This window comes from Rhea americana, unplaced genomic scaffold (genome assembly GCF_003343005.1).
Source record: "Rhea americana isolate MKP2758 unplaced genomic scaffold, rheAme1 scaffold_45, whole genome shotgun sequence".
Taxonomy (NCBI): domain Eukaryota; kingdom Metazoa; phylum Chordata; class Aves; order Rheiformes; family Rheidae; genus Rhea; species Rhea americana.
Genome location: NW_028186590.1, coordinates 1,847,522 through 1,866,977, shown reverse-complemented (window position 1 = coordinate 1,866,977; position 19,456 = coordinate 1,847,522). Strand labels below are relative to the sequence as shown.

The following is a 19,456-nucleotide window of genomic DNA, read 5'->3' as shown; positions in this document are numbered from 1 at the left end:
CGGTAACAAACTGTGAAGTGGTTTAAGGCCACTGTGCTCAGACACTGGCACCCTTTGAGAGCCTTTTGGAATACACCACACACACCAGATCCCACAGGCCAGTCTGAACTCTGCCTGTTTTGCATACTCCCGTTTCCCAGATCACCGTCCTCTGACACAGGTAGCTGAGGATATTTTGCATGGGGATTGGCAATGGTGAMACAAACTTATTCGGTAAAGGTCGTGTTTAAAAGAGCTAGTAAAAATGCTGCAGTTATTTTTAGCTGTAAATGAGTAGCTTTCAGATAGAAGAATAATGACAGTTAATTCAAGTTTCCATTTTCTGCTTCTGTAACTTTATACCAATTTTTTATGCACAAACATTACAGGTTCAACAATTTTAGAAGGCAAATGACATCAAATAGAAATGTAAAAGTGATAAAAGATACTTTAAAAATCAAAATGGAGCTATTTTGCTGAATTCACCGCCACAAGACATTCATGAAAATAATTCAGTACATGTCAACAAAAGCATTTAGCATTAACATTTATCTTATTCTCATTAACATTAGCTAGAAATTATTAGAAGGGGAGCATACATGGTGCATAAGCCGCATCACTAAAAGGTCTGAAGTAGAAACTCTTGAGTCAGAGCAATTATAAGCCACTATTTTAAACATATCAATTCTATACTGAGGCAAGATATCAGTCACTGTCAAAGATCTGATGTATCATCTGTCTGATCCAATATTTTCTCCTGCTTTTGTACTTAAATATCTTACAAAAAATACTTCTCTGAACATTTTTCTCAATTTCATACCTCAATGAAAAATCCACATGAATCTAGAGTTCAGCCTGTTTCATGCCCATCAGACCTACTCAAACGTTTATTTCTATATCCTGCCACAACTACAAGAAGCTTTATGAAAGCTGAAGTTCCATCAGATAATTTAATGAAAAGCACTCCTAACCTACTTAAAAGCAATTTCCAGTTTACTCACTAGAGCCTGTAAATGCTTCTATGCTTACTGAACAAAAGTCTTCATTTGCTCTTATTAGGTAGAAATTCTATGCCTTCTGCATAAAGTAATTGGATTCCTTCCCTCTATTATTGCTTGCTTGCAATAAAACTTTTAAAGATTGCATAAACATTCGAGAATTCCCATATGAGAAAGTAGAGTTAGTAATTTATTATAAGCCAGCAATAGGCCTGCAGATATGATTTTTCCTGACAGCTCATATACTTTTATACTTTTACTCTAGAAGCTACTTTAGTAAGTATCTATTTAAAATGTTACTTATTCAGGTGTCCTAGATTGTTTAAAAAACATTGTACAGCTTTTATATCTGACATAAGTACAAACTCAAAGTCAGTATTATGAAAGTATAAATGATGTTAAAGACTAAACATGTTGTTTACGTTCTTATAACACATTAGCACTTTTCTCAGATTCATAACTAAATACGAAGATATTTAACAATCAAGCAGACTCTTCAAAATTTCAGACAAATTTCTCTTTTGCCCAAACAGTAAGAAACCCAGAAAACAAATATATTTTATGTTCTGATCCAATGTAGTATACTACAGTGGTATAATTTATGAAGTTGCACAGATTACAGCTTATCAATATGTCACATATTCCTAAACAACAGCAAAGACACTGTGTCAACCAAAAAAAAATACTGTAGCTATTTAAATGAGACTTACCTCAAATAGTTATTACCAACGGAAAAATTATCTAAGTCTATTACGATTTTTTCAATAAACTGCTCTCAGATATTCAACTACTTACATTAATGTAAGTAAGCTTATTTAGGGCATTTATATCCAAGAGAAAAACAAAATAATCACTTATTTTAACAGAAATTTGTATACATGAAGGTCTCTCAATTCAAGTGCATTACTCAAGGAAAACATTTTTAAGTTGTCATTGATTCAAATTTCCATTTTAAATAGCTGCATGTACGGATTTTGTAGTATTTACAATGTTAGGGCAAGGTACTTGCATGTGATTTTTTATAATATGTGCTAGATTTTTATCCATTTGAATCAAAAACTTCAYGGCACAACTAACAGGTAGCTGCACTTTAATCTTGCTCGATTGCTATGGTTTTACCTGAGTCTAGGCTAATGTGTTAGTARTATCTACGAGAAAGGGATTAGACAATTCCTGTATTACTTCTTCACCACTTCATGCAACCATTTTCTTTTAACTGAAATTAAAATGTTAGGTGAGGTTTCCTTTACTCAGGCCTTCCTGGAATGCGCTGGCTTACAAATTCTTTCATGTCTCATACGTACCCAAACCAGTTCAGAACCTTCTGGCATGAGCATCAGAGACTCTCAGAAGTTGTTTTAGGTGATTTTAAGCATTACAGTGGCATGCATACATTTTCAAATACGCTCTTAAAGCTGACAAGTTCAAAATAGGGCCCAAAGAAAGGGTGGGAGCTCTTTTCCTAAGCAAGAGCTAAGCACTTGAAGAAAAGCACCAAGACCCTGTGAGGCAAATGCAAGGCAAGACTCTCACAGCACGAGGTAGGAACCCAGAGCTGAGCTAGAGAGGGCCGGCAAGCAAGGGTAGGTGCAGCCTGAGYGTGAAGGTAACAACATTTGCCAGGGGTTCTTGGGGCAAGGATTTCAGAGTCTGCTGCAGCTCAAAGTTCTTGAAATGTCATTTAAACCGAGAAGCAACAATTTGCTCACAAGGACATGAAAGGTGTTTATCAATCTTTTTCTTATTTTGTCTTGTCTAGTCATGAAACTTGATTGAAAATGATGAAATATGAAACCCAAGCGTTCTACTTCTAATCCCCCAAAAAAACTGTTTCTTTAAATTTTTCAGAAGAAATCACTGTGAAGGAGAAAAACTAGATCGATCCACTTTAAAACGTGGACTATGTCCTATAACAACACACACAAATGAGATTAGGGTTCAAGTGTTTTAATGCACCTCAGTCTGCAAGCTGTAAAATGCAATAAACKTGTTTTGTATTTCTCTTTTAACTGCATCTTCAATTTTAGAACCACATGTAATGGTTATTTGAACTCAGCTTACATATTTGTCCTCTATTTCCATTGAGCTAACTATCCTGAATAGCACTACAACAATGCAGCTCTATCAGCCTTAATTCCTCAACTTTTCATAACCATGTGGCTCTGTATTCTCTTTTGTAGATACATTGCTTTCCACCYCTATTTGTGAAGGTATGGTTTGCATGCTTTTTCTCAAACATAATAAAACTGCTTTTGACTGAAAAACACATCTTGTACGGATYTCAAGTTCATCCAGTACTGATACCCTACACCCTTCCCAGTCACTAGCTCAGCCTTGTATCTCTCCAGATGCTGCTGTCCTATTCTTTAGGAATACTTTGAGCAATATCATTAAAATGTTGTTTTCCTGTCATCAACTTTTTATCTCATCCAATCCTTGTTCTCCTTTATATTCAAATTTGCATATCAATATTACTTCTGTAAAAATCTCCTGCTTTCTTTGCTCTTGCACATTTGATTATACAGAAAGTTGGACCTTACAAAAATCTGAATGTTTCAGGCATGTGAACCCTCCCTGTTTACTCTGGAAGAACACCAAAGCCTCAAGACATCATATCTTGTTATGCTCTGAATGGTAGTGTGGACTAAAGCTGTTCTGCAACTGGAGGGCATAGAAAGCTACATTCTGAGGAAACCTAGAATTGTCCTAGTCAATGTGAAATTCAAAGAAAAAAAAATCAAATCCTTATTTGCTGATAGCATGTAATTCAGTTATCTGATCTAAATCAAATATATATACAATGCAAGCACCTTTACCAAATGAAGTAATATCCTTAATGCAACGCATTTATGGTCTTACGAACTTCTCAAACTCAAGTTTCCTGTCCATTCTGTAGACCRTATACTAACTATTTGATCACCAGCAAGCACAAAGTTTTCTTGACTCCATWTTTTGATGCTCTGATAGCTATATTTATACTTAGGGCAGAAAAACTCCACAGTTTACACTTGGGCCATGCCTCAGGCATGTGCTTAACAATCCCAGTCCCCRAGTCTGCATGTAGCCCATCTCTTTCCTTCCTTACTTCCTTTCAGTGGGAAGGGGGAACACAGATCCCACCCCGGSACACTGCTTAAAAAACATAATCTGAAGTATGCCTGAAGTGTCCTTTTGTACTATGAGCAACAAAGATTCTACATAGAAAAAAATTGCACAGTGGTAGTTTTTTGTTCAGAGAGCTATTATGAGGCTTTGGTATCTAACCTATACATAGTCTACATATTCTAATAGTGTATTTTTGTTACTGCCACCACACTGAATGTAAATTGAGCATATTCAATTACTTGAGGATGAAAAATCCTTCAGCAGATGTACTAGAAACGGAGTTCAGTGTGAAAGAAGAACTGGTTCAGCCACCTCAGGCAGAGAAGGAAAACAAAGGAAATTCAATCATAGCTGCCGAGAGAAAGTTTTGACCAACTTCAAGAGTGCAAAGGAAAGCCCCTCAAAACTGATGAAACAGTGGGCCAGATGAARAGGAAGTTGACGACCAGCTGTTAAAAATTTGGCTTTTTTTAAAGAATACTAAGTTAAAAAAAAAAAAGAGTAAGTTGGTGGTCAAACTACAGATTTTCTTCCTTCCTTATTAAAGAAATGGTCTCTTCCAATAATTATCCAAATCTTTTTTTAAAGCTAATATAATCTTTCTGAAATTTAATTGTATAGAGAACTTAAGAAATTGATWTCATTGCATGAGAGTCTGCCTTGCTATCTGCCCTAAAGAAGTATTAATCTAGCTTTCATATATCTGATTATCTCCATTGGTGTATTTATACTTGCAATCCAATGCATTTTATCTTTCTAAAGCTGGTATTTCTGTCCCTTGCAAACCAGCCCAGCTTTGACTGGACACCTCAGCTAAACCTGCCCCCAGCTTTCACATTAGAAAGAGCTGTACGCTAAATGTTTCTAGCAGTTACCTTGCAACATCTTCTCAAAGTAACTGTATAGGTAAAGTTATTTTCAGCTACAGACTAAGGAAACTTTAGGTCTGCAATTGCGGAAAAGGCACCAGGAAAGGGGCAGAAAGTAGCCTGGATAAGTTCTGCCAATTTCTAGGAGATAAGGGCATTATCTGGAAGAGCGATGCTGGAGTGCTGGAGATGGAGATGCTTGTCAGCTCAAGAAAAGACACTTACAGAAGACTCTAAGCTGAAAGTTGATGAATGCCAGAAGACTGGGTAGGAAGATCCTGGAAATGCGAGTTGTTGAATACTGGGAGAGTAAACTGACAAGTATTTCTACTTTCATCCTTTTAATATCCTATTGCTCTTTGGAGGAGAATCAGCAGGCAGTGAATAAAAGAAGAAGAGGATATAAGAACATAGTCAGAGATAACAGGTCTGATTAGGTCAACTGCTCCTGAACAACCTGCTAGATTTCTGAATATTATTCCTTTGGTAATTTATGTCTCGTCATACTTGCTGGATAATTTTTTAAAGTATGCTTCAGGAAAACTTGCACTTTTCAAAAAATTGAAAAAATTTTTTCTTTCTTCTTAAAAAAGCTAGGGATTCAAGAGCTTTATTTCTTATACTCTAGTTCTCTGCCAGTGCTTAAACAGAAGGATTAACTTCCCATTTTATTTAAAAATATGTATATATATTTGTGATGTCTTGAAAAATAGACATCCACTTCCTCAGACTAACAGCATGATTTGTCYATAGCTGTAGCTAACAAGTCTTTCAACTCATTCATAACTTCCCATTCAAATTTGCATATAAAAGTTTTTCTATGTTACTAGATATCCTCGCTCCCAATTACTAATTTACAATGTGTAAATAACATTTCAGTGAAAATTAAGATGATTCATTCTTGGGAGGTGCCCTCTTGAAACCAATGCTGCTTAAAGTCTAAAATGGACTCCAGTTCACCCATATTTTACTTTCATCTTCTTGAAATACGCTGACAATTATATTTTMTCTCTTCTGGTAGAGTTTCTTGAAAACCTTAGTTTTTCAAACCTTTGTAAAATACTGATGAGCTAACAAGGGCTACAAACCTCTCAAGAAATGTAACTATCACATCCCCAAAAAATAAATAAATAATTTGAATCCTGACACACTATTAYAGTAGCCTTAATATTTTAGGCCACCTTAGAAATTCTAAAACTAAACATAAAGACTCTATAGTTTCCTGACATGATAGATCACTATATGGTTTTCTGCGTGCTGAAAATACAGCATTCAAATTATTACRTAGTTATCCTGGAAAAGTGGAACCATGTTGACATTAGATGCTCTGTAGTCTGTACTGGTAGTTAGTTATATTACAGCAAGTCTTAAAGATTACCTTTGTAAAGCCACAAAATACTAGTGAATCATCAAAGCCTTATATGTATATTTATTTAATGGTTACAAAAAGTTTGTTGTAAAAGAAGCTTATCAACTGTGATGCACAATCTACAAGTGTACAGTACTTTTGCATCAAACGAGGACTTACACAGCAGAAAAGCAACCTGTTTTTTCCAAGCACTACTGGCCTATTACCAACATGGAAAACTGATCAAACCACTAGACCAGACTTTATGAAGTATCAGAAACTAAGCAGTAACAGTGGAGTTGACAACACTACCACCTCCTAATAAGATTTCTTCAGTTTGCTCATTAGACTCAAAAAAAACCCTCTATAACAGCCAGTAGCTTTGTGATAATGCCACTTTTTTTTTTTTTTTTTTTTGAATTCTTCAAATTTAATTTGCAACATTATACTCCCAAGAAAACACTGACCACCAGGCTAGAATCAATCTGTAACTGACACAGTAAGATCCAAATTTAATTTGCAACATTATACTCCCAAGAAAACACTGACCACCAGGCTAGAATCAATCTGTAACTGACACAGTAAGATCTTGTTACAATAGAAATTACCCAGTAATTTAGTTACAGAAAGTGGCAGAAAGTGGAACGGTCCAGAAAAATTGAGTCACAGCAAGTATCACTGCTGCTGGCTATTTTGCAGAAGCTTTCTCTCTGGTTTTGAGGAAATTCTACCCTGCATTTGAAATCATTATCAACTAGAAGTCTGATAAAAACGCTTACCAACAAAAACTATTTTTAAGGAAATCACGATTATTCAGTAGCAGAGCAATTTCAAACAGAAAACCCACCAAGGTTAAATCAGTTAAAAGGTGAATTTCTGTTCTTTTTATTCAAAGTACACTAATCAGTAAAGTACCATTTATTAAGCTTAAATATTAAGGCAATATTGGAAGAATGCATTTTACTGAATTAATGCAAAAAGTTTCCAGCAACACTTGAAAATGCAAAATAAATTGGGCCAGACATTCAGCTTGTCAAAGGCTAAAGATGACCAATTAGTCAGTGCTGAAAGGCTTTTTTGCAGATGCAGGAGCAGACTAGTTGATTCTATGAAGCAGAGACCTGTACACAAGAACATTATTATYTTTTAGAATGCACATTTTTGTTTCAAGAGCTAACGAAAAGTCACTATAAGACACAGAAGGGAGGACATTAAGAATTTAAGACTCACAGGAGTATATGACTTCATATAAAGAGGTCCAATGGGACRTTTTCTATAGCTTCAAGTTTCAAGTTTTGACAAGCTTAGAATCTGCTGATTTTTAAAATCTTTATTGGTTCTTCTACAGGATGTCTAAAATTCTGCTTAAATTACCTCAGCCAAGAAAGGTCTCAAAATTTGTACCACACTGCCAGCTGCTTGGCCACGTATCACAGAATCACAGAATGGCTGAGRTTAGAAGGGACCTCTGGAGATCAGCTAGTCCAATCTCCCTGCTCAAGCAGGGTCATCTAGAACATATTAGACAGGATCACAGGCAKGTTTTGAMTATCTCCAGAGAAGGAGACTCCACAACCTCTCTGGGCAACCTGTKCCAGKRCTCTGTCACTCTGATAGTAAAGAAGTTCTTCCTCRTATTCAGGTSGAACTTCCTGTGTTTCAGTTTGTGCCCGTTGTCTCTTGTCCTGTCACGTGGCACTACCAAAAAGAGTGAAGCCCCATCCCCTTGAAAACCCCTTAAGGTATTTGGAYACATYRGTAAGATCCCCTCAGTCTTCCCTTGTCCAGGCTAAACAGGCCCAGCTCTCACAGCCTTTCCTCATAAGGGAGATGCTACCATGAGAAGAGATGAGATGATCAGTCCTCTGATCATCTTTATAGCCCTGCCTCTCTCCAATAGCTCCAAGTCTCTCTTGTACTGGAGAGCTCAGAACTGGATGCAGTACTCCAGATGTAGCCTCGCCAAGGYTGAGTAGAGCAGCAGGATCACCACCCTACTCTTCCTAATGCACCCTAGGATMCCATTGSCCTTCTTGGCCAGAAGGGCACATTGCTGCCTCACGGTCAACTTGTTGTCCACCAGGACTGCCAGGTCCTTCTCTGCAGAGCTGAGAAGTAGTTTTGATTCATCAACATTCCAAGCTTGAAAGGTCTATACTGGAAATACACTATGCAGGAAGGTGACCCTTATGAGTGAAACCAGTTATTTTGCACACAAAACGTTTATAACTTTTAAATCGTTTCCTTCTCCAAGAAGCTCAGAACTGGAATAAAAGACATCTGCCCCCTAATGTGGTCACTGAACTGTCACCAAGATGCTAGTATTCCCTTGCTGATTCAACATGCAAAATCAAAGATAMCCTATAGACAGTCTCTAACTGGACATCAGGTCTGTCATTATCAGCCAAAGAACAATATCCTYGTCTTTAATCAGCTCCCTGAAGCAGAATAATACTACAAAAGTAGCAATGCATAACTCTGAAAGCATAAAAACAGACCTTCCATGTTCCTACCATTCCCCCTAGTATTTTTCAATGGAAATACAAGCATTCAAGATATATGCATCTTTTCTTTAGATTCTAGAAAGTGACTGGGATTAACACATGTAAAGTTTATAGGCTTTGTCTAAAAACAGTGTATTTTGGATGATCCCTAAGAGCCTTAAAGAGCTCTGCCAGAGGAATATCTTAATTAAGAAAGGGATACACAGATGAGTTTAATTTGAGCAATYAGTACTAACACATTAATAATAAAGTATACTCCAGTATTTCAAGCATTTTTCAGTTGTTGCAATAGCATTGTTATCTAATGTTGACGTATTTACCAAATAGCACATTTTGTAGTGTGGGCATTTAAATTCACAACACTTCTTTTTACTTTTTTGGTTATTTAATTGGCAATCTAATGACATCTCAAATGTAAACCTCAGTGGCATTTGAATTAGTTTTTATTGTGAGCATCAGGGTAGTCCCTCAGCTACAACCATGCACTGCTGTCTTCTCTCCTCACCCAACCAATCATTCCTAGCCATGCGACAAGGTTCAGGCAACATTATAAAGGAATATCCGCTACCCCCATAGAAAGTGATGCCTTTGGGCTTTAGAAAGTTAAGACTTCCGACCACATTGACATTTTACATCTGCAAATCTCAACTATACTTTTTCTAAGAGCCAGAATAAAACTTTAAGTATGGCTCAAGACAAAGAACCTGTGCCATTATAAAACTTCAATATTCACCAACTTTAACATTCTTACCTTCTTTAAACRTGCACTGATCTCCTGCCATATGAACAAGGATATTCTTTTTCACTAAATCATTGAAGYTACCAAAATTGTCATAAAAGTTTTCTTCTGCAATAATAGCTTATTTCAAAACTGCTTTCCAATTTCTGAAGAAAGGTATTTGTTTAGGGGAAGGGCTTGTTTGCTCCACATCTGCATATATTTTTGTACTTTGTTATATTATGCAAAATGAGGAAAAAAAAATTAAGTTTGAAAACTGAACTAAAAGTACATCTGCAGTTATAATGTATCAAAACACAACAGCACTTTTCACAACTATAATACAGCACTACTGGAGAATAAACTGACAGACGGGGACTTCAATGTATTCTATGGACTGCACAGCAGATAAGAACAAGCTAACCAATTCACTTAAACTGTGAAAGACATCTGTCTCAAAAGGAAGTATTATATTTAATACTTAAATTATCTATTCCATTTTTATTTAACTCTGCACATAAGCGTACGTTAAATTTCAGATGCAGCTACAACGCTGAAGTTGCTAATTAAGCTTTAATATAGCTGATTAAAGAAACAGCTTAATGAGCAGGATTGTCTCATGTTATGTGACATGTTCTAGTTGAGTATTTTCAAGATATTTGGACTAGAGTTACTAATTAAATTCTAGAAACYGTAAGCTAAGGTTTAAAATGAATTCATTTAAGAAAAATACTAAGTTATTCTAAGTAGTCTCCAAAAATATTCATTGTCAAGTGGACAATGATCTAGAACTATCATTAGGCTGTATGTACCTCAGCAAAATTAGAAAAAGAAGAACATCTGTTCAAATTCATTCAGTCAATTTCCATGCTGGTGTCTTGCTCCGCTTTTGTCCTCTATATATTTACTAGTATTTCACTTAGTCAATCTCTCTTTCTCAAAGATTATCTTATTAAGATAATTTCTAAAGTTCTGAATAAGCTTCATCTTAGTTTRGTGCTCTGTTCACTAAACAGTCCTTGTCCCTCTTGTTATGTAAATATTTTTGCAGTCCAACAAGCTCAAAATGTCTATGGGATGCTCTGCATTGGGATGGAGAATCAGTAATTTCAGATGCTTCGCGTCCTGCTGCTTGAGACTAGCATTTTATTACATGTTCACAGTACAGGAAACATGCTTTTTAAAAAGAAATTCAGAGATAGCAATGRTACAACTTTAAAACCTTAATTATCTGAGCTTACACCTTAACAAGTGTTTCATTACACTCACTTCCCTCTTTCCCCACACTAGTAAAAGATTCCTCCTCATATGTTCAATCTCTATATGCAAACCATAATGAAGGCTACCTGGATTATTATTCAGACATATATTTAAAATTTTGTTTTTCTTCAAATCCTGACAGTACATGGTCTAATACTGGATGTAATTTTGTAGCAACTGAAAAAGCAGTTYATTCTTACCTTTTCAACAGCTAGTTGTTTTGATGGTTTTTCTGATTCTCTCTCTCTCTTTTTCTCTTCTTTCTTTTTTTCTTTTTCCTTCTGCAAGAAAAAGTATTTTGCCAGTACTCAATAACAATGCATTTACAAATATATTTAATGCTCACAATCATACAGAATATAGATGGAAGTCTTCAGTCAGATACAAACCCTGAATTTAAAAGAACTTTCTGATCTAACTGCAAAAATGACTCATTGTGCTGAAAGCGTACTACTAAAAACAATGTAACTTCTGAGACTTCAGGAAAACATGCTTTCAATTTCTCATTTGCATTTCCATTTATAAGCAGAAGGAAAAACTCAAATAGTGTTGCTCTTTCTAAGCTAAGCAGATCTGAAGAGAAGAACACATCCATAACTGGCCAGAAAAAGAAATGTTTGGGAAAGGCCACTTATTTACAAAAACTAACTGTACCTTACTAAACCTTTTTTCTTCTATATCACTTAATTTCACTGCTTTACATCACCTTCTAGAGAAGTCCTTCCAGGAGAATTTCATCTTTGCTGCTAYCCCCTCACTTGATGTTCACTGGTATCTCCTCCACAAGAGTAAAGCTCCACAAAGAGTCGAAGAAAACAGGACAGCATGCCACGTTTGACTACTACTAGAGACGTTCTGAATGAAGAATTACTTTCACTGCATCGCCCATCTTTCCATAAATCAAAATAGAATCAGTCCTGAATTTCTGTTTCAGAAATCTGGAAACAATGGTCAAAAGATATCAGCATGTAGATTCTGCTAGAAATTCCTCCTGGAATATGGAAAATGCTTAGAAAAAAGTACCACGGATTTTTCAAGGCACAGAATGCCTTCCTATGAGAATCAGCTATACAAACTACATTGCAGCTCAGAGATGCAAAAAGACAGCTGAAATGTGATAGATTATAGATTCAGCATCTCAAAAGGCACTTAGAGAGTAATCAGGGATTTCTTGCTGTCTTCCAGTATAAGAACAGTGAACTATCAAATGAAGGCTCCACAGAATAAGGTTCAAAATAAGTCCAAAACAAAAGGAGACTATTTTCTACACATAGCAAAATTAAGGTGTGGAACTTCTTGTCGCTGCCTATTTAGATGCTAAGAGCTTGCGTGGGTTGAGGGGGCAATAAGACAATTTTGTGGAAGWGAAGCTACAACAATTACTAAATTCACAGAAACTGCCATGTGTTAGGCTCATGAAAAAAGGCTCATCTCCACCAAGGAGTACTCTCATTAGTGCTGATTCCAATCTCTGTGACCGAAGAACTAATCAGGTAATTAGGAAAATTTTGAACTAACCACGAGGAGACGGCAGGACAATTCCCGTACAAAACCAAGATATGTAAGCTGGTCTTTGGTACCGCACAAGAAATATTACAGGTAAACCTGTATGCGACTTTCTGCAGAGAGTTATTAATGTTTACGAATTATTCTAGTAGTACCAAAAAGCAATACATAAGATTGACACTTAGCCAAGGAATAAGGAAAGCTCCATCAGGTAAAAGTGAAACAAATAATGACTGAAAAAGAAAAGCCAACATGTTTGCTAGATATTTTTACTGCATTCAGTATTTGGAATGAAACAAGAGTTTTTACAGCACGGAACAAGAATTTGCCATCTGTAATAGAGGTGATGAGGCAGTAGCTCCTAAATGTTCTTTCAGTCAGCAGGCTTGGATCACTTTGTTAAAACCCTTTAAACAACTTTCTTCTGCAAACTACTATTTTTAGGAAGTCTTCAATTATTGAAGCAGGTTATACAATTGGCTGTGAAGCTCTAATACAAAAAAATGAASAAAGCTCACCAGCCTCCGCATTTCCGTCGATGAGGATTCTTTTTAAACATCACATATATACCRTTTCCACTCCGTGTAACAGATGATATTTTGGTTAAAATAGTTCTAACGTTACCATGAAGGCTGTTCTCCCTCTCCCCCTTCTTTATTTTAAAAGGAATTTAAGTATCATTCATCCTTTACAACTTCATGGAATTTTTGTTTTCCAAAACATATCTACCAGAAGAGATCATTGAGATTGATGGCACAGTAGAAAAGTCACTATTTTAACCACAGTGCACTTCTGGTCCCTACTAGAAATGATATCCAAGATACACAAAAATGAAGGTAGCTATAAAATTCAGTCTAAAGAGATGATTCAATGAGATTAGACTTAGTATTATCACCCAAGTCAGAGGACAAGCAGCAAAGAAAAAAGTTTACTAAGCACTGAAGTGGTATCTCWGGGAASTTCCCAACAGCCAGTATCTTCATAACGAGTACCTATAAGGTAACAGGTTCTTTGCATAGTTATAGGATTACTGTATAAAAGACACCTTGTCCCTAAATTATGTACATCACTTTGATGCCAGTCTACTAAAAAAGCAAAATGTATAGAAGGAAGGAAGCTTCCTTGAATTGCTAGCACCAGATCTATCCAAAGGAAAGTCGYACGTCTGTCTTCAAAATTACTTTATTGGACATCTCAGTAACCTTTTGCAAAACAGAGAAAAAAGGAGAGATACAAAGCTAAATGGAACTTGCAAAAAGCCAACACCAAACTAAGCAGAAAACATAGATGAAGCACACCAACAGTGGTACCCCAAATCCCCCTAAAACTTAACTTTTTACAGCTAAAAGGAAACAAGTGCAAGAAAARAGAACCAAATCTGACTTTTCTCATGAAAGGACTTGACACAGAGCACAGCATGTACTGTACATAGATACCGTACAGTGGTATATATGTACTTTAGGAAACTGTACCCTTTCACGTGCAGGCATTACTTCACCCTAGATCCCATTCAGAAGCAGTGTTATTCAACACATATTCTGTGAATAAGCTGCAAGACATCAGTAAATCAATTACYAACTTTAAGCCATATTCAGCACACAAGCGTGACTTAGCATGTGCTGATGCAGTCACAAAACAAGCTCCAGGTCACAACCACACACTGTGGTTTTGTTTTTAATCAAATGGTAGAAACTGTGATAAACAGCAACCTCATGATTCCATTGACAGTAGCTTGCTTAGAGGTTAACACATTCACACTTTTACTTCCAAGTGGGAAGGTGATTTATCTTCTTTCATCCTCCCTCAAAAGGTTAAGTGATTCTTCGATGCAGAGCACAAGAAACCACTCTTCCCTCTCAGTTCATTAAATTCCAGTCATTCTTTATCCATCCATAACACTTCCACAAGCATTTTTGTAGAGAAATACATAAAACTAATGTGCATCTGTCAAAATCAGACCTTCAAGCATGCACCAAAACTGAGAATGACAGTACTTGTGGTTAATATAGTTTAGGTTTAGCATCCCAGAGACATTCTTAGCTTTCAAAATAAGAACATTTTAATGAKCAGAAAAGTTTAGTTCACGTGGCAAGCAGGATTTAGTATTGAACATTTTCATAAGTACAAATGAAACTGAAAACACACAACAAAAACTTTTTCCACCTTGCTGTGGGAATACAGTTCATCCTTAAAAAGCAGTACACTTTTAAACAACAAATTCAGTATCATGTAAAATAAAATATTCACTGATTAGCATTTTCAACCAAACCCCTAAACCAGAGGGAAGGTGATAGAAAGAGAACATTATCAAATTCMAAATTAAAAAAAAATATTATTTGTGAGCTTGATTCAGAGGACCAAATTCTAAGAATAGGAAAATCTGTACATCCAAAAGCTAGGTATTTGTGAGGTTCATCTTTACATTGTCTGAGCAACTATTAGTAGCTTCCTTCAGAGCCTAGAAATGAAGGATAAAGAACCTCCCAAAAGAAAGTACTGCACAATTAGCACGCACAAGTATTAGCACTTCTGTTACCCTGGGGAGGAAGCACGATTGGGTTGAATRTGGTGCAAAAATACTGTGCATTCCCACTTTGAATGCCCATTAATAACAAAAATAAAGGTCTGGACAACTGGCTCTCCGTGCAGCAATTGAAACAAACTTCTAAGGAAGATGAATTTTACTGTGAATTAGCTCCTTTACAATTGGAAAAATGCAGTCAGTCTACTGTCAGTAGACAATCTAATATAAGTGTAAGTTCCATATTTATAAAGAGAAATAACCTACATATTTATTCAATGGAACAAAAAGTTTCTCCAAACCATTTCTCCATCAACATTTCTACAGACCAGTGAATTATGTCTATCCCATTTCTTAATTTACCAAAGCGAGGGCTAGCAATACTACYAAATTTTGTTAGTAACAGCTTTTAAAGCATTCGTTCCATGCAGCTTCAATTGGGATGTGGCACATCATCTGCCTTCGAACCGCACGTCACCCAGGTGAAYTGTTTCATCAGGTGTTTACTTGAACACTCAGGTCTTGGAAAATKAGTCCATCACACCAAGCACCTACTTAACTGTGGCTGTCACTCAAGCAAGAGGAAATAATGACCACAACAGTCATGAATAGACCCAGTTTATCTCAGGGCCAAGATCTGTCAGATTCAACCATTAAAGAATGCATTTTAATCTGCAGTAAAYGGGCAAAGCATTTTGGAATGTCTGTTTTGTGGAATAACAGAGATTGGATTTTAGTGAGCAAGTAGGAACACAAAAATGAGCATTCTGGGCCAGATAAGAGGCCCAGCTGACCCCTTATCTTCCCATAGCAGTGTCAAATGTTCAAGAAAAAAAAAAACTTACAAAGAGGACAGGTACAGAAGCATGTTTCATCTTAAAACTTTCATATTTATTGTGCTCCTACTTCTTTTTGTAGGAAAAAATAGTGAAAAATCACTCCAACCTCCTCCATTCCATCTATAATTTGTATACTATCATACCTTTTTCAGTGATACTTTTTCCAAAAGTATTTTTTTCTTTCAAGCTGAATAATTCCAGTTTATGCAATCTCTTCCCATAAGGAGGCTGTTCTACATCTTAGACAACTGCCGTTTGCTTCCTCTCCTGGGAAAGATTGTTGGAAGTTCTATGACTGCACACTTAATTTTCAAACACAGCATCTTACATTTACTACAGCATATTCTAGTGAAAGTAGTTTTAAAGCTTTTGCACACATTATTCTGCAGAATATCCTGATTTCCAGTCTGACTTCTACAGGAGTTTTGTTTAAATATGTTTGGCTAGAGAAGACCTCACTTACAGAGGGGAAAGTATTAGGAAAGTTTTATTTCTCAAGACTCTGAGAACTTTGAGGGCTTCAAATAAGTTTCATATCGTAAACACTCCAGAAAGGTAAAGAAGTGTAAAGCAATAAATGCCTCTCATGGCACTTAAGAAATCCCTAATTTCTTCATACTGGAGATTTGAAGACTTAAAATGCACTACTCGCCAGCTCTTCCTCCTCCATACCTTAACACGGCCTACAGAACCTCTTTTAATTCCCAGTGATTTTATTTTCACTCACTATATTTTTACTGAGAAYCTAAAAATCCCTGACTCCTCACACTTCGCACGTTCAATAAGCAAACTTCAATGTTTATTTTTTTGTCTAAAAATGAACTTTATCTCATTCAGATAAAAACAAATTCAGATAAATAAAAACAAATAAAATGTTATATTTATGGCAGAACTTCAACYCTCAGCTATTTCATTACTTGTAGAAATAGTCAAAAAGTATTATCAGTATGCTAAAATAAACTCTTCACCTCGCTCTTTAACTCTGTGAAAAAAAAGTTTCATTTTTCCTTAAGRTTCATTCTTGGGCAACAACCTGGCAAAATAATCACACAGTGAAACTTCCAAATTTGAATGCATCAAAAGAGAGCGTTAAGAAGAGAAAGGTGAATAACGAGAAGCAGCTGTTGCTGTTCCTCTTACAACTTATAAAATGTGCAAGAGGTTAAATTTACCAAGGCTTGCGGCCTAGTCCATGTGACTAATTCAGGCTTTAATTAGTATTTAAATATAGCTGAACTAAAATAATTTCTAACATCTGGCTGCATTTTATGGTATCTAGAAGAAAGAGAGTATGATTTATGTTTAGATCATAAGTTATTTTATATAYGATATACAGTCTCAATTTAGACACTTCACTCAATTAAAGTGAAGTGTCAAATAAAAAAGCCTAACATCAGGCATTCATGTTTAAAAGATGCATTTCATTTACATTAGGAAGTCTGACATTTACTGAGARTTTCATATGATTGATGCCTTACCTTATTTGTATTAAATTGTTCATAGGCCTTCTAAACATTAAATGCAACTTCAATATATATATACACTCCCAAATAGAAGGGATACTAAAAACAGCATATGAGTTAACAAAAGGGTCACTAGCTTATTTCAACACTTATATCCACCAAAGTGTACGGCTGATCATTTGGATTCTGAAACAAGCAAGTAATATAGGAAGGTATTGAAAATTATTCCTGAGAGGACAGGACAAATCACTCACACCCATTAGCTAGGAAGGAAAAAAAGCGTTTTGACATGGTTCTGTGACACTAAACCAGAGCAGAATCAGAATTTCAACATAAAGGTATCAATATATGACAATCAYACAGGTGTGGGGTTTATCCCACTGAATCAGTTCTCTTCATTTACCTATTCCAGGAAGCAAGGGGGACAGGAGTATTTTAAATGCCCCAAGCTTTACTAAAGATAAAGTAACCTGACAAGAGTTACACTAGAAAACAGTATACCTCAGCTTTGCTCTTCTCGGCAGCAGCTTGTAGAGAGGGAGAGGATGCCAAAGGCTGAGCAGCATCAGAAGAGGATATCTATATAAAAGAGGAAAGAAATGAGAGGAAAATAAGCAAGAWCAAGTGGAAAGGGGGCAGAAAAGGCAGCTAAGAGACATGATTTTCATTCTTTTTCAAGAATTTGGGATAAAAATTCACCCCAAATAGAAAAAAAACAAGAAGAAAAGACAAAGTATTTCCTGATTTTTTTTCTTTTCTGAATTTTCACCAGTACTATTTCTAAAGGAAAACGTTAGGTAACAATGAGTGATTTATAATGAAATTCACTARAATAGAAAAAAGAAAATGAACCTGRRTAAGATYGTATCACAAGCATACGAAAAATAATTAGGTTTCATCCACTGTTCAGTTTTATCCAGTGTGACTACTGAAATACCAATGCCCAGATGCATGAAGGCACATTGTCCCCAGGGGAGGGGGAGAGGAGAAAATGTCTTTGTTCTTGTTCACTGTCACAAAATAGTTGCATTAACAGCAATACAAAATAACGCTGAAAGTTATACATTAATTAAAGTTCTAATTAACTGTTTCAGAGCACACCAAATGAGCAGACAGCTTAGGTTAACATAAAGCAGCATCCTAGCAGTGGAATGCCAGACCTATTGGAGAGGTCATTTTTGTTGTTCCAGCAATGCCAGACCAACTAGTCAAATATTAGCCGCTTTCTAGGAAACACTGTTTCCTAGACTAACTATCTAGTCTATCCTACACTGCTACTAGCATGACCATACTTCCAGAATTATCCAAAAGGTGCAAGTTATATATGCAACAGATGTCGTTTGCTCAAAAAAAATGAGATTTCTCTAAATGCATTTTCATACATCATCTCATCCTATTTCCTGCATATTTGATCACTTTAATGGAAACATTATCTTTCTTTTTTTCCATTTACTACAAAAATGCTACTGAATTACATTTACCAAACAGGTAGTAGATCTTCAAAGCTATAAAGCTGACATTTCTACACTGCTTTGTATCATCTCTACTATCTATGAGGAATTTTTTTTTAAAAAATGAAGCTATTACAGAGCAGGTCATTATGCTGGATCAAAATAACCAATTTAGATGACAYAGCTTTACTTAATTTCAAAAAAGCAGCTTGCATTAAAAGGAAACAAAGCCACAGAAAAGCCTTACCTCATGTCTAAATGCAATATATTTCTAATAGATAATGCTGCCAGTACCATAGCTTATATATTTGGAATATTCACAGAATATTTATATCCAGTATATTCACAAACTCAGAAACCATGCTTAGCTTGCAAGATGGTGCAGAGTTTCAGGAAAGATTTATAAAAGGATCAAATTTTAAACCAGATTTAACCTGTGAATATGAAAGGCATACTCTTCAATTTTAAACTTACTGTTTTAAAATTCTCAAGTTATTAAGAGTTACTGATACATCTGCCACAATGAAACGGAGTTTCTTACRGTGTAGCATTCTGCCACAATAGGAACACAGTGGTCTTTATTTCACTACACTGTAAYGGAAGATACCAGAAAAATTGGTAATTTCAGATATTAAACTATAAGCTCCAGTAATAAATTTTAAAAAGTAATTTTCTAAAGATAAGTGGGATTTTTGTTCTTTAACTCTTTCTTATACTTCAGATTTTAGAGAACTAAAGGTCACTAGCTCTCACAGACGAACAGCAGGTAACAGCTCCCRACCACACAAACAGATGAGCAGAATTTCTTGGGTGTGTGTGGGGGGGATATGTAGGGCAGAATCAGCACTATAGATGTTTGTGTCACATCTCCATCCTTTTATAATGGTCCTTCTCA

General features: G+C 35.9%; 1 protein-coding gene across 1 annotated transcript in view; it reads right to left on the bottom strand.

The window, feature by feature from the left end:
* The window catches only part of SMAP1 (small ArfGAP 1), a 106,302-nt gene that overhangs the window by 38,277 nt on the left and 48,569 nt on the right, over positions 1-19,456 (bottom strand). Inside the window, exons 5-6 of the mRNA XM_085316040.1 lie at positions 17,612-17,689; positions 10,982-11,062 (exon numbers count right to left, since the gene is read on the bottom strand). Of these exons, the coding sequence (XP_085172166.1) occupies positions 10,982-11,062; positions 17,612-17,689 (159 nt within the window). The remainder of the gene's footprint in view (positions 1-10,981; positions 11,063-17,611; positions 17,690-19,456) is intronic.